The sequence below is a fragment of the Aristolochia californica genome, unplaced genomic scaffold (genome assembly GCF_029961685.1).
Source record: "Aristolochia californica isolate CCGP_79_NKW_82.1479 unplaced genomic scaffold, dmAriCali1.0.hap1 SCAF_9, whole genome shotgun sequence".
In the NCBI taxonomy this organism is placed as follows: Eukaryota; Viridiplantae; Streptophyta; class Magnoliopsida; order Piperales; family Aristolochiaceae; genus Aristolochia; species Aristolochia californica.
This window is the reverse complement of record NW_027182290.1, coordinates 33,548,244-33,562,734: the sequence shown is the minus strand read 5'-3', so window position 1 is coordinate 33,562,734 and position 14,491 is coordinate 33,548,244. Positions and strand designations below refer to the sequence as shown.

Here is a 14,491-nt window from a genome sequence, read left to right as displayed (position 1 = left end):
TCCCGTTCATAGCCTACCAACTACGGTGGAGACTGGACAGAGATTTGCCCTCCAAGAAAAATCTGGACCCGATCTTTGACCTAAAAACTGGAAATAACGAAAACAAATTTAAGAAAGCTTTATTCGCAGTTTAAATCCCAAGTAAACCCTCAGCAGGCAACCAGTCAGAATATTCCTAAGCATCACGTGATTACAGAGGTTGAGATGGGCCTTCAGCAGAAACAAGGAGAATTTCTCGCTGACATGCCACGCTTGGTTTCAAGGGATTTATCTAAGATTCTTCTATAAATCTATACAATGATGTTTTGCCTTCTTTGAACTTGTTACGGATACCATAGGCATACTAGGTACAATAATTTCTGTAGAAAGAACAAAAAAAAATACGAGATTTATACATTGCGCAAAGATTGCCTGAGCATCAAATAAATAGATCACCATTAATAAGTCATTTACTACATCAATGAAGGAAAAAAACCCAGTTTTCACTGGAACTATCTGCCTCGAGAAACCAAAATACCCAAGAACCTGCAATCACTACTCTTAACACTTGCATGGTCAGTCACTTCCTTTTTTAAGTAATATATTTAGCAGAATTTCTGGTTCTCTATACAAGCTCTCCTGTCATTTTGAATTAAGAAAAAGGTTTCCTGTAAATCTACAAATCAGGTAATTTACAGCTCATCAATACAGAATTGATGACATGCATGACAAGGCGAATGTTATTTGCTTCAGCAGGTGTAATGGTGGGGAGTGAGCGATGGTGACCCAAGATCTGGTATACCTGCTCAAAAATGGGGCGTATATGAAGAGCAATGGTAGGATCTAGAGGATTTATGGCAAGGGCAACATCTCTCATCCACTCCAGCCTTCTGGGTGTTTCGTTCCCAAGATCACAGGATAGCTGTTGGAGAAGAGCTAAAAGAACTCCTTGGCTCAGCGGAAGCGGAACCATGGTTAAAATTCCCTGCAAATCAACCTGAAGAAAGAAACAGCGTTGCTTTATCTTATAATGTGTCACTAGTTTTATTACTGCATTAGGCAATCCAGGACAATATATGAAGTCAAGCTTGAAAAGAAAATGAATGGTGTTCCCAAACTTTGCTGGCAAAATTATCAATTGCTATACGATGATTGAGACCTCAAATATCTCAATAATATAATAATAAAGCTCATATCATCAAAACCGAAACGGAATCTTTCCTAGATAACAGAGAACAGAGAAGTTCCAGAAAGATTCCACAGGGTGAATATACTTTAAAAGAAACAGTAAGTTCCTTATTTGCAGCTGACCAACCAAAAAAGAGATCAAAAACCATTTTTTAACTGAATAAAGGGATTGTCAACATCTTCAATAGGAAAGAAAGCTCCTGAACTAAATGAACAGCCAGAAATTCATGACTAACAGTCTAGTCTAGCTTGTAATAGCCACATTACAAAATCACACATCAGAGGCTAATCTGTTTATTTGGTTTCAACCTGAATGTCTAAAGAGGGTATAGTTGAACTGCCGTTTATAGTCTTTAAGCCTCTAGAATAGACAGTTCAAGCCAGGACAGTCACATTAAAAAGGTATTTGGAATGTGAGTAGCACAAATCATAAATACAGGAGGTTTGCCTAATCTTCTAATTATGTGACACAAGAAGAAACAGAAATAGATTAGTCGCACTTTCAGATAAGAAAAACTGTATATCACCAAACTGAAGTTCAACTCACCTGAGAACATAACCAGGATACAATTGATACATCACTTCTCTGAAGAGCTTCAGTGAAGGCTTCCCCAAATTTACGTTCTGAGATCAGTCTCTGCAGCTCTTGTGTTGGATCCAGTCGGGGGTCAACCTGTTGGAAGGACATTAATTACTATTACTTGTAGCTTCAGCAAAAAGTTCTAGTTCCTTTTTTTTTTTAAATGATGTATATATAATTCTAATGCATTCAAAAAGAAAAAGGAACAATTTCTCAAAATGAATATTAAAAAGGGAAACATAAAATGAAGACAAACAACAAGTATAAAAGAAACATATTAGAGAAACTTAAGAAACAAAAGAAATATATAAAAGGGATACATAAGAAAAAGAAACAGAAGAGGAAACAGCAGATCTCCTCAAATCTAAATCAATGAGATATCATTTAGTTCTAAACAGCAGAATGTTTCTCTTCCTTCTAAAATATGTTTTTTTGGAGACGTGCAGCTAGCAAGTCTACACTCTACATGAATAATCAGCTTCTCTTGCTCTAGCTGATAATAAGGTTTACCAATGGTCATCTTATCAGCTCAAGTCAGAGATTATTTTTGGGGACCCTAAATGTCACAATCAACAAGAAAAAGAGTTACAACCAGTTGTAAAACATTAAAAGCAATTTAATATCAAAAAAAAAAATTTTGCAGGAAATATATCAAGAATCTTGAAAAGATTTTCTCATAAAGCCATATGATACCATCTCACAGAAAATAGTATATTACTAATCTATTATGAGGTCTTGGGTTCAAGACTCACTAGGGAAAGGGTGTAATATATGTGTAATCAACATTACACATTAAAGACTGTTGATTAAAGAATAAAAACCATTTAATCAACATTAAGGAGTGTAATCAACATTAAAGAATAAAAAACATTTAATCCTGATGACAGAAGTGCTCTTTTCAAACATGAAATCAATGAAATATGCTGACTACTAGGACAAATTCAAAATTCGAATAAAATAAAAAAGAAGAATCTTCACTGGAGGTACAATTTCTATGATTTTTTGGCTTTTTTGGGAGCAAAGTTGCATTTCTATGACAAGTCCAAGATAACTAGAAACTGAAAGATTACAATTTTTTTAACTTAAAAATAAAAGATTGCAAAGGGAAACATAAATGCTAACTGGACCCACATTATTAGATGGATAAAATTTTCTAGTTACATTTTTTTATGAATGAAACTAATTCTTTTGATTTCTTAAACATATGTTTTCATTATTGTGAGAATTTGCTGCAGGTGTTCTTTACCAAACTCAATAGAGGTCAAATTTGAGTTTTTAAGAAAAATGGAAGGTAATTCTTCTAATCATTAATAATAACATAAATCAGTAAAAATACAATTCCAATAACAAAGAATATACTAGAAAGTCAACTTCGAAAGACTATCAGTCATACTCATGTTTTTCATCCAGGTCCTCTTTAAGTTTTTAACTAAAATTGATTAGTTAGGAAAAGATTCATTACAGAGAACAATCCATAGTGTTTTACCTATATTACCTACTTGGAACCAAGTTCTTCTGACAGTGTAACCAGCCAGGAGTCCAGTACAAACGTTTGACAAGCTCAGGAAGTTGTATACTTTCATGTCTAGCCCCTAATGGACTCCATGATTCTTTAATTTCCAAAGCTCAAACTTTCAATTAATTTCACCATATTCTAGTATAACTACGTTATATTATTTCTCATTGCCTAACAAAGAGTACTTGGAAGCATGTATATGCTAGGCCAGCACCTCAAGCTAAGGCACAAACTATTACAATTAACAGGAAGGGACTAGACAGCATAAGAAGATAGTACCTGGAGAGCAGTCAAAGGTCGCTTGCCCTGCGATGCTACCAAGGGATTCACGACTTCTGGATTTGCTGAAAGAACTAGAAGCCTGCGTTGGCCATCGGCTAATTCACCAGTTAATGTTTGAGTCATTGATGAAGCAGAGCTAATTGCGTCCTAGAAAAGGAAAGATACACACTTATCAGTTATATAACAGGGGTAGAAAAGTGCTCAGGCTCACTCATGGAAAGTTTGAACCATCACTACAGCTCATGTTCACACTGCCAGTGTGATTGCAACACCAAGCTAACATTGCATATTAAATCAAGCATAAGGATTTCCAACCAAAGTATACGAACCCTTAAAGTCATAACTAATGGAGAATGAACAGACTCAAACTGCTTATGTGCTGCAGTGGTATGTTCAGCCATCCCTTTCCGAAATGCAGCATCCACTTGCTCAAACATTGCCTTGCAGGACATTTCAAATGCAGGTATCACTGATGATTCCAGGCTTGATCTCAATGCGTCCTAAATATGAAATCAAATATCAGAGAAAGAGACAGATCTTTTTATATCACCAAAAGATCAGATACAAATATTAAACAGAATAAACTGCATAAGATATGCCCATAGAGGCGTCATGCTGCACAAAAGATACTAGATGACTCATAAGCACAAAATGCTCAGTTAGCCTATCCAGATGTGAAACACTGAAAACCGAATAGTTCGAACAAGGTGACTAAGTAACTCATTCTATTAAGAAAATAAATTTGATTCTAGATCAATGTCTGCAACCCTTGGGAAAGTAACTGGACATAAACAGATGGTAGTGATTTATTGAGCCAAATTACTGCTTCCATATTTTTCCAGTTAAAATGCTTTAACCATGTTCAACTCAGGTAGAGAACTCACCTGAAGAGCTTGCTTGCCAGAGGTTTGAAACTGTGCTTGAATTTGCCTTGCTACTGTGGCTTCAAGTTTTGAAGTAACTGATTTTTCCAGCTGACCAACTGCTTTGTCCCCAACACCTCTCTGCGCATAAGCACAGTCAAGACTCGGTTAAGACAGAATAACAGGACCAGAACAGAAAGCAACTGAGAAGAGCATGTGAATCTGACCTGGAATGACTCTGTAATAGCAGCAGAAATGGCTTTTTCCAGGACTGGATTGATCGCACGAGCTACAGCCGGTCCGACAGCAGAGAGTTCTTTCTTCAATAGACGGTCTAGTATTGCAGGCAAGTCTTTGTTCATAAAATTTGAGATCGAACTCAGTATCTGCTGAACATGTTCCCTTTCAACCTTCTCATGTTTTGCATTCTCCTCTTGAAGGCGAGCCCACAAAGCATCAATATTGGCTTTAACTATTTTCTCCATGCTGCGGCCAAGGGCTGTCTCCACTCTTCTACCTTCTTTGGTAACAGGAGCAGCTACTACCGTACTCATCTGCTTCTGCATTTCCTTTTGCATTACCACAATCTACAAAGAAATGAAGTATATCATGCCCAGTTAAGTTGATAAGTTGAACAAAGGTTGCTTTACTTCTTCAACTAAGATTGCATTACTCCTTGAATGTATCCTTTACTCTTCAACCTTCTTTCTCATCATCAAATTGAGAAGCAAGAACACATGATCAACCACCACTCAAAGCGGACAATAATCAGACACCGAAAAATTGAGCAGAAATGAAACCCGGTGTTTTTAACTTGATGTTCCAAATATAGTGGGAAAGGGAATTAAAAAGTTTTATCTGGGGTTAACTCCAGACAAGCTACGTCTTATTCTTTCTTTCTTTTTTTCATTTTAGCAAAACAAAAATGAGAGCAAAAGGCAAACCAAGATTTAATCTCACTGGTGTTTCAGCAAAATTAAAAGTTACCACACTCAAGATTTTGAAATATGTAATATAACTTCTCTTTTGAACTGTACTTGGAACCACATCCCTAGGTCTGCCAATCATTTGGTAAACACTCAGGCTAAGCTGGGTGTTTCATTCCAACACCTTGTTGTGGAGGAAGACCTGCTTACTTAGGTTTGTATACTCTCTCCCTCTTTTATAATAGTTTTTAAATTCTTCTTCTTCAAAAAAAAAAAAAAAAGACATTGACAACAAGGCAAAGGCAGGGAAGATCTGCTCTCCCAACAAATTTATAGAAGAAATTAAAAAAAATAAAACTCAAATATACCTGATTCAATGTCTCCTGCATAGTCAAGAGCTGTGAGCAAGCACCCTCTAATGTTGGAACATTGGAGCTAGGACCTGGTTTAGTAAAAGAATCTGTTGAGTTGGAAGGCCTGATGGAAGATGGTGGACCCAAAAGTTGAGTTGGTTTACTTTTTTCCTTTTTCCCTTTCCCAGCCAAAGGAGATTGTGTAATTTCTGATAAAGAATTAGATTCAGGAACTTTTCCTGCAGATTTGTTTGCAGTTTCTTGAGCCTCTTCTTCACTGGCATTTGAAAGAGGTTCAAAAGCCTCAGAAGTAGCGCTAACATGTTCAACATGGCGGGTTTCCTCCACATTTAAAATTTCTGTTGGTAAAGCACAGCAATCCCTAGCTGTGTCATTGAGGGGAACCTGATTCTGAGTGTAGATAGCTCTTTCTTTTTTTCCATCAGGAGATTCAAATTCGTCATGCTGAGTAGTTCCAGCCTCACCCACAACTTTAACTTCCACTTCAACACTTTCCACATCTCTGTTCACCACCACATCTTGAACCTCCGTCTTCTCGGATGAAGAGACGGCCATACATAATATTTCTGAAGGGGTTATCAAGTGGGTCGGGTGTTTGAAAGGAATTGGAAGAGCCGATACCACAGAAATATTGTTTTGCCCCACTTGAATTTCACCTCCTTGTGAATTCTCCAAAGGAGGGATGTCAGGCATATTCGCATGAACAGCATCCACTATCCTGTCAAATACTGACTGATCTCCAACTTCAAGGCCCTGATCAAATCCATTTGACACTGCCCTGAGCCCTGGCAGCTTGCCAGACAATTGAGGGCTCAATGGCAGAGGTGATGATGATCCAGCAGGAACACTGTCAACAGTAGTAGCAGGTGTTTGCTTAGACTCTGCACCTGAAGCAGCCACTTCAACACTGGCAAGGTCTAGACCACCGGATAACACAGATACAGGAGGCTTTGATGGATCAGGCATATTCTTCATTTTCTCATGAACCTGATCTATCTCAGCTAGCATCTCAGTTGCATCAAGGAAATTATCCAGATCAGCGGCCACCTCAGGTTCTGAAGGAGACAGTGGAGATGCCATGCACTGAGATAAGCTCAAAGCATATTGCTGAATGGCCTGTGTTTGGACACAGTAAACCTGCACTATTTGATCTCCACCAGGGGTGCTGTCACTTGTTCCCGTGAGACTCAAAATGGGCATTGTGACAGTAAACTCAGATAAATAATCCATACAGGTAGCTGAGGGGTATAAACCATAGTCCAGATGAATTGCATAAATAGCATTTTTTTTAGCATTTGCAAGTAAAATAAGGCTAGCATGAGGCAAAACCACAACTTGATTAACAAATGCCTCCTCTGGTCGAGATTCAGAAGAACTAGTCAATTCCAATGTCTGAATGCATTGCCACGATTCAGCATCACTATGCAAAAGCCAGCCTTCCTCACTAGCAGAGGCCCAGATTTTAACTTCTCTATTCAGATGACCCTAGAAATAAAAAAACGATGAGATACTAGAAAGCATTCTTCCTTGAATATATTTCAACCCATTGGCATTATAAAAAAAAAGTTTCAAACCATTCAGACCTAAGTAGCAAACTACTTTCAATACGGCCAAAGAAATCAAAATATACATTTGATGATGGAAAGAACATAAGTTAACAAAACATTGCTTGTGACGAGTATGGCATTTCAACCATTTTAATGTCTTCCAAATTACATATTTATTTTAACGATACCAGTATATACAATAAAAATTATGAATGTCCACAACTTTAAGATAAGAATAATCATTTAACCGTAGCACATTAGAAATATTGACAACTTAGTGAGCACATGTGATAAAATGAAAACCATCAGATGGATGCCAACTACTGGAACAGAATCATTTTTATTAGCAGCTGAAATGAAGAGAATGCACCAGTACACTTCAACTCCAGGATCAAGATACCGTGGCTCCCTTCAACTATTAATGGATGCCAATTTCATATGGTTACAAGGATGCTTTGGTCTCCTTTTTTTGTTGAAATGTTAAGGATACCTTTTTATTTCCTGTTAGAATGTTAAGAATGCCTTGATTTTAAATATATAAGTGTTGATATTCTACTGATTTAGAGAATTCGCCTTACTACATTTATTTGTGAATATGTACAGGAAATATTTTACAATTGAAGAAAAAAGATTCCCGTGTAACATGTAAAAATTATCGTCTAATAGGTAATAACATAAAGAAAACTCCTACAACACAAGTACATCATAGACAAAATAAAGAGGGAGGCAACCCTAACCACACAACTATGTCAACTGAAAATTCATCACTTAGATCACTTTTATAACATAATTAATAAGTTCCACTTCTAACACATCTTCCAGTTCTTTTAATCATCCAAACATTAGAACTAAAAATAATCTTAAATATCAAACAGCTATTGCCTTTAAAAGAAAACCAAAAGGCCACAGCATCATATTCACAATTCACATCTAAAGAATGAAGCACTACCCTTCATTCCCGGAAACTGAAACCTATGATGCTGAAAAGGAAGATAATATGTCTCAAGCAAGAAAAAAGAAAAGCAACACCAATTGTTTAAATACAAGTTCAGGGGTATTTTGGTCATTTTTTATGTTTTCAATATTACATTTTTTCTCTTATAGTATGGACATTGGATAGAGAATGTCTTATTTTATCTCTAATTAAATTTTCATTCAATTTAGACATGTATTTTAAGAGACATGTAATTTTGAGTATTGAGGGGCATTTTTGTCCTTTTGTAAATTTCCACTTAAACCCTGATTATAAAGAAGCAGGATGGGCCTTTCTGGCACGGATTTCAATGCAGCAAAGCTGCCCCTCTTCCAGAAATCCATTTTCTCTTCTATTTTCTCCCCAAATCACCTATTTTTCAATTACCTTCCATTTTTAATTAAAATACACTAAACTCATTTGAGAAATTCTTAGCATGAGGACTCATTCTAATATTTAATATAATTTTTATATTTAAACAACCTAAAAGGTAAGCGGAAAAGAAGATACCAGCTCCAGTCATGATAATAAAAAAAAAAATGAATCAGCAGATTTAATTGAGTGCCCATATCCCTATGTACCCAACACTAGGAATACAGCTCCATTAGCACTCTTCATAACAAAGAAAAGGTTTATGATCACCTCAGATTAGTGAAAATGTCTTTCCCAGAAGAAAAGTAACCCATCTGAGAAGCAGTGAATATTTCAAAATAAAAAATAAAAAATATGACATTATTTGCCAAATGTCCTGCCCTATTGTGCGAGGTTTCACTAAACATGAGGCTCATTTGGATTTAGACCTTTCAAATGCATTTCCTAAGATTCTAAATAAAAAGAAGCCGTAATTCGACATTTCAGATGTTCTTAACACTGTTTAGACCAGGATTCATGAATTAAGTGTTGACAAAGATTTTTTACCCCAGCTATTAACATAAAGAAGCATTCCTACCAAGGTTTGGACTGAAAGTAAAATAACTAATCATAGCATTTACAAGTATTTCTCGAGTGACCTAAGGCAGGTTTGTCTCATGTACTTTTTTTCAAATGGAGCTCATGTAATGACTTAAGGGTATCTTATGTTTTTTTGCATTCAGTAAGTTATTAACAAAAGAAGCAAGGAATTCAACCAAACAGAAAATCTGGACTGCATGAGATTCTTATTCTCTGCAAAGGTCGACTTAGATCAACTTTTTTCAAGGTCTTTTCCTATTCTTTCTTTTTTCAGGTTTAATTTTTCACTTCAGTCACTATCAACGATGATGACCACAATTATGGTAAGAGAGCAGCACAACTCTTGTGGCAAGATCCTACATACCGCAGTGATCAGAACAATGTGATCAGGGCGATTGGGACATGTTAAGAATGTCGCTGAATTAACAGGTTGACCATCGTGTGGCCTCAGTGTCACAAGGGGCATTGATTTCCTATCCTCCCAAATCTTAACCTGTTCATAAAAACCAAAATTGTACATATAATGGTGAGAAACCATAGCAAAATTAAACTAAACAACAAACCGCAAAGAAACCATCACAGTATGAATCAAATAATTTCTAGCGGATTTTTCCTCTAGGCTTGTCAGAAGATCCTTAAACCTGCTAGATGTAACAAAATAACACCCATAAGCATATCCCATTCAAATCGATTTGTGATGGCATGGACGAAACCTTGAGACCTGAGGCACCACTAACAATGGTCTGCCATAGACTGAATCACCTGTACCCACAGAACCAGGCAGGAACTGCTGAAATAGGTAGTTTGCACTTGGAACTATGACACCCAATAAACCCTTCAGATTCACAGCATTCACTCGTTTGTTTATCTTTTTTTCAGGAGGAATATCACTGGCATGTTCATCTCATATTTTATTTGCTTATTATGTTACCAGCATATATGATTACTCATCTTCTCTAAGATTTTACTTCTTTTTTATCTTGTTGAAAAATTGTTGATAACCTTAAAACTATCAAATTGTAATCTAAAGCAGTGTCAACCAGCTCTAGTTTTAGTTGCAGCATTTTAAACAGTTGATATTGCTTGCAAATTTAACAATGCTTTTTTACAACAATGATAGAGAAAGATTTTATAAATATAAACTTTTGAAGGAAGATAGTACTTGCAGTTGTAACAACCACTTAACGAACATAAAGCAAAATCATCTGTCAGAATGTTCAACCATAAGCTGAAATTTGACATCAGGAGGGAGGGATGAGGGGACTGTTGGCTAGACACAGTCACCATGCTTATTGAAACGTGAACTAAAGACCCAAAAAAAAAATTATGATCTATCTCAAGTAAGAAAAAGAAAACAAATTATTTTTAAAAAATCCCATCAAAGTCACCAAGTGCCCAATTCTAGACACCAAATAGAATAGATAATAAATAAAATATACATCAGAAGTTAGTTATGAGTGAAGGGCTCTCCCAACTTCCATTAAATGAAGATAAGAAATTGCAAGGCTCTACCTTTAACTTTTAAAACGTTATAAGAAATGGTATAAGTCTCTTTTAAATTTATTTTTTTAAAATCTGAGATTATGTCATTCTACGAAAGTTATAAGATTCATAGAAAGATTAATGAATATCTTTACAATCTTTTTTTTCTGAATATCAAAACAATGGTTTTCTACCTTTATCCCTGTAAGTGAGAACTGAATTATGAAGACTTTAACAGTACTCACCGTGCCATCCATTGATGATGAAACCAATCGGGTAGTCATCCATTGACACATTGACAAATCAGTCACTTCCCCATCATGCTTACCAACAAACTGAACCCCATCAATCAGCTTCTCAGTGGGACATTTCAAGGGCTCTTCTGCCGAAAAGGATTCACCTTTACCAACTTTCGTCATGTCAATCCTAAGCACCCGTTTTCCAATTCCAACAACTAAAATTTCCTGTCCAATAGTGAGATAGAAAATACATACATAAACAAGATCCTACCAAAATGCTTATGACAAAATTTTCCTCATACTAAGCACAAGATTTACTTGTTTGTGAGAATGCCAACATATTCGAGGGTGAAATGATTCCCCATCTCCCCCTATCTGAATGGCAATTACTATGTTTCCTGTTATCTGCGGTTTGTCTTCCTTATCAGGCCCTTCCTCAATCTTCCATACAAAAATTCTCCCATCTATGCTTGCACTATAAGGTTGTAGAAACATCAATAGTTAGTGCATTTTCTGCAAAAGGGATGAAGTAAACATAGAGATATTACAAATGAAAGGAGTACCTAGCCAAAAGGTGAACTTCTTCTGCAAAGAAAGCCATGTCGGTCACTCGCTGATACAATAGAGTTACTCGGTTAATAAAGAAGCACAAAAAGAGAGGACCAGGTTAAAAAAATACATGGCCTTATCCTCTTTTTGTCTTTTTCAAGCATCACAGACTTATGTTTTTATACTTAAGAAAACGAATAAAGTGCCATACTTTAAAGACAAATTGAAGAAAGAGTGAGGTTCAAAAATTAAGCACCAGAAAGCAGTGTTGATGAAATAAAACCTAACAAATTTTGCTGAATTCTAGACAAAGTGACATTATAAGCAGATCTCTGAACAAAATCGAGTCCAAAGACAAGAGAACTATCGTTTTGGTTCAGTTCACTTTATGCATCCTTGTAGACTTCAAAAATGGTCCTTAGCTTCATGTATTCACAGATTGTTCAACTAAAATCAGATGCTACCTCAAACAGAAGATATAGACCAATTAACAGAGACTCGCACGACTCCTCACCGAGATCATCAGAGCTTTCATCTGAATACATTGGGCCAGTGATATGAATCCCCTCTTCCATTTGGCTCTTAATCACCAAATATCTCAGACCTACATAGATATATGCTGTAGAAAATAGCACATCACAAAATTTCAACTTACACTAGAGATTTTGATTGCTTAATGATTGCACCAGCAGTTTACTGCAACATAACAAGTGCAACAATGGTCATAAGTATTATCACAATGAACTAATGCAAATTTCAAATGCTTACATGTCTCCATGACTTCTTAGCGCTAACCCCATGAGAGAACCAATACTCAAAGAGCACCATTCACAGCAAGAACCAGTAACTACTACGAGAAAATAATTTATTTATTGGCCGCATAAAACCAAGAACCAAGACGAAAAGACATAGCCAGTGTGACAAACATAGAAGTACCATCAATGTAAAGCTACTCATCAATCAAGATAAACTAAAAAACTAATACGAATATCTTTCAGTAAACAACGAATAATTGTAAAACACAACGTAATATCTCTATAACGAAAATTTTACAACATTTGAAACAATTCATCCAAGAAAATGACCAGAAAATCAGCACAAAAACAAGAGGCATACAGAATATGTGAAGATACTGTTTCCATATTATGGCAAATGTAACAACCTGTGTATGACCTCGCAGCAAAGCTCGCAGTGCTGTGTTGATATTAAGAACCCGAATTGCCCCTAACTTCAACCCATAACAAATGTATGTCCTATTAACTGCAATTTGACGGCCCAAAACCAAGGCTGGATCCGAAACGTATTTGGTAATCGGCGTCACTTCGAGCTGCGGCTGAGATTCTCCAGGCGGCCTGACGTCGATATCATACTTGATGTATTTGCCAGCACCATACAAGTTTCGCCCTTTGGGCGCCTTACTACTCGAGAGTAACCTCGCAGGTGACGGCTGCGGAACAGGCGGAGCAGAGGGCACAGCCGGCAAGATCGTGGCGTTGCTCTGAAGGACAGAGAATTCGGATGATGAGCCCATCGAAGAGGAGGGAAGTTCAACGTTGGGAGAGGGAGAGTTGCCGAGAAGGGCCATGAGCCTCGCGCCTGGATTATTAGGGCCCGGAGAAGGGGGCGTGGGATAAGAGACAGTGCGCGTACTAGGGAGGGGTTCCTGAGGTGGGTAAGGGAGATAGTGGTGGAAAGCCGTAGTCTGGGCCGGGTAGGAGAAGGGCCCGGTCGGTGGCGCAGGGTACAACGTAGATGTTGGAGAATAAGAAGAGGGGGGAGGGAAGGGCGTTGGCGGGTTGTTAGGGTTGGGACTGGGGCTTGAAGGTTTGAAGAACTTCTGCACGTCGAAAGGGGTTGGCTGGTTAGGGTTTCCCGCAGAAGCCATGCCGGAGGAAAGTTACAGAAGAAGTAGAGAGCGTAAAGTTGCAAAGACACAAGGAAATGCCGAAGTGCAGGAGAGCTGGGAAAGACGATTCGCTATTGTGCGGCGACGATGCACAGGTTACAAGAGTGGGGAGATCGGAGCATGGTCGAGGTCTCACCGCCTTGAAGAGTTTAGACCGGTGTAAAGCTGCAAAGAGCGCCACCCCAACCAGCAGCTCCTCCCAATAAGAACAGCTACTGTGGAAACTGGAAAGGTGGGAGAGAGAATCGGCAAACGAGGAAACATGAAAAAGTAAAGCAAAGACAGGGAGCAGGACAAGGAAACACTTCCAACATAAGAAGCCTAAATGAGAAGCCTAAATGTGAGAGCATCATAAGAAGCCTAAATCTGGGCTAGCTTAGTAATAATTTAATGGATGGATCCCGTTGTCAATACTGCCATGCCAAGATCCATGTATATATCGTCGGCTGCGTGAAGTGAGGCGTCTGGGCAGCGCAGCACGTTAAGGGTTGCTCATTGCTCTACGCCATGTTTGGCTTCTTGTCTGCAGCATCCGGTACATCCATGGAGTTTTGAACAACAAAATACCATTCATTTCCTGTAAAACACGAATGGATTCATTTCCTGTTCGTGTTTCAGTTAAGATGAGTGTGAGCTTTGGAATCCAAAAATATATAATCCAAGCAATATCGTTTTCACTTTAGAAAGTGTGCAGACGAGACGAGAACCTAAGAAAGAATCAGACTTGAAGAAGAACAACGGATCTTAAGAGATAAGCAAACGAGTCTACAAAAGGAAGCAATTCTACAAGGCCAGGTCAGATATGTACATCCGATAGAGAAGAACATTCACTATTAAACTCAAAAAAAGGGATATCGCGAATGGATAGTGCGAACTAAAGCCGAATCGATTCGACAAATGCCAGGAAGTTTCAATTTGGAAACAAGAATATCACTCGATCTTGTTCAACCGAAAGCCTACTAAGCATTCTTGGAGAAAAATCACGGATATTTTGTTTTATATAATTACTAATAACTTAGCTATATATTAAATAACTGAGAGATATGGCATCTGCTATCATTCCAGATTAATAATCCAATAAGTGTATGGAGAAAGACTAAAGTGCCCTTAAAGACCAATAAAACATCATGCACAAA

General features: G+C 37.5%; 1 protein-coding gene across 2 annotated transcripts; it reads right to left on the bottom strand.

The window, feature by feature from the left end:
* Positions 1-396: 396 nt before the first annotated feature.
* LOC137940392 (enhancer of mRNA-decapping protein 4-like) lies at positions 397-13,589 on the bottom strand. Of its 2 annotated transcripts, none has more exons than XM_068785428.1 (12): positions 12,612-13,589; positions 11,464-11,513; positions 11,219-11,375; positions 10,907-11,125; positions 9,544-9,672; positions 5,703-7,193; positions 4,636-4,995; positions 4,430-4,549; positions 3,875-4,045; positions 3,543-3,692; positions 1,715-1,840; positions 397-976 (listed from the first exon to the last, which is right to left on the bottom strand). In XM_068785428.1, the coding sequence occupies exons 1-12, from the start codon at positions 13,332-13,334 to the stop codon at positions 656-658; spliced, it is 4,017 nt and encodes a 1,338-aa protein (XP_068641529.1). In that variant the 5' UTR covers positions 13,335-13,589; the 3' UTR covers positions 397-655. The 2 variants fall into 2 exon arrangements, with proteins under 2 accessions (XP_068641529.1, XP_068641530.1); XM_068785429.1 differs by lacking the exon at positions 12,612-13,589 and adding an exon at positions 11,964-12,006.
* Between the last annotated feature and the right edge of the window lie 902 nt (positions 13,590-14,491).

Excerpts from the sequence above, each read along its gene's own strand:
- LOC137940392 (XM_068785428.1), bottom strand. The coding sequence starts at position 13,334 with ATGGCTTCTGCGGGAAACCCTAACCAGCCAACCCCTTTCGACGTGCAG. Across the intron at positions 4,550-4,635 it reads CTATTACAGAGTCATTCCAG|AGAGGTGTTGGGGACAAAGC; the intron begins GTCAGATTCACA and ends GCTTATGCGCAG. Across the intron at positions 977-1,714 it reads TATCCTGGTTATGTTCTCAG|GTTGATTTGCAGGGAATTTT; the intron begins GTGAGTTGAACT and ends TTCTTTCTTCAG.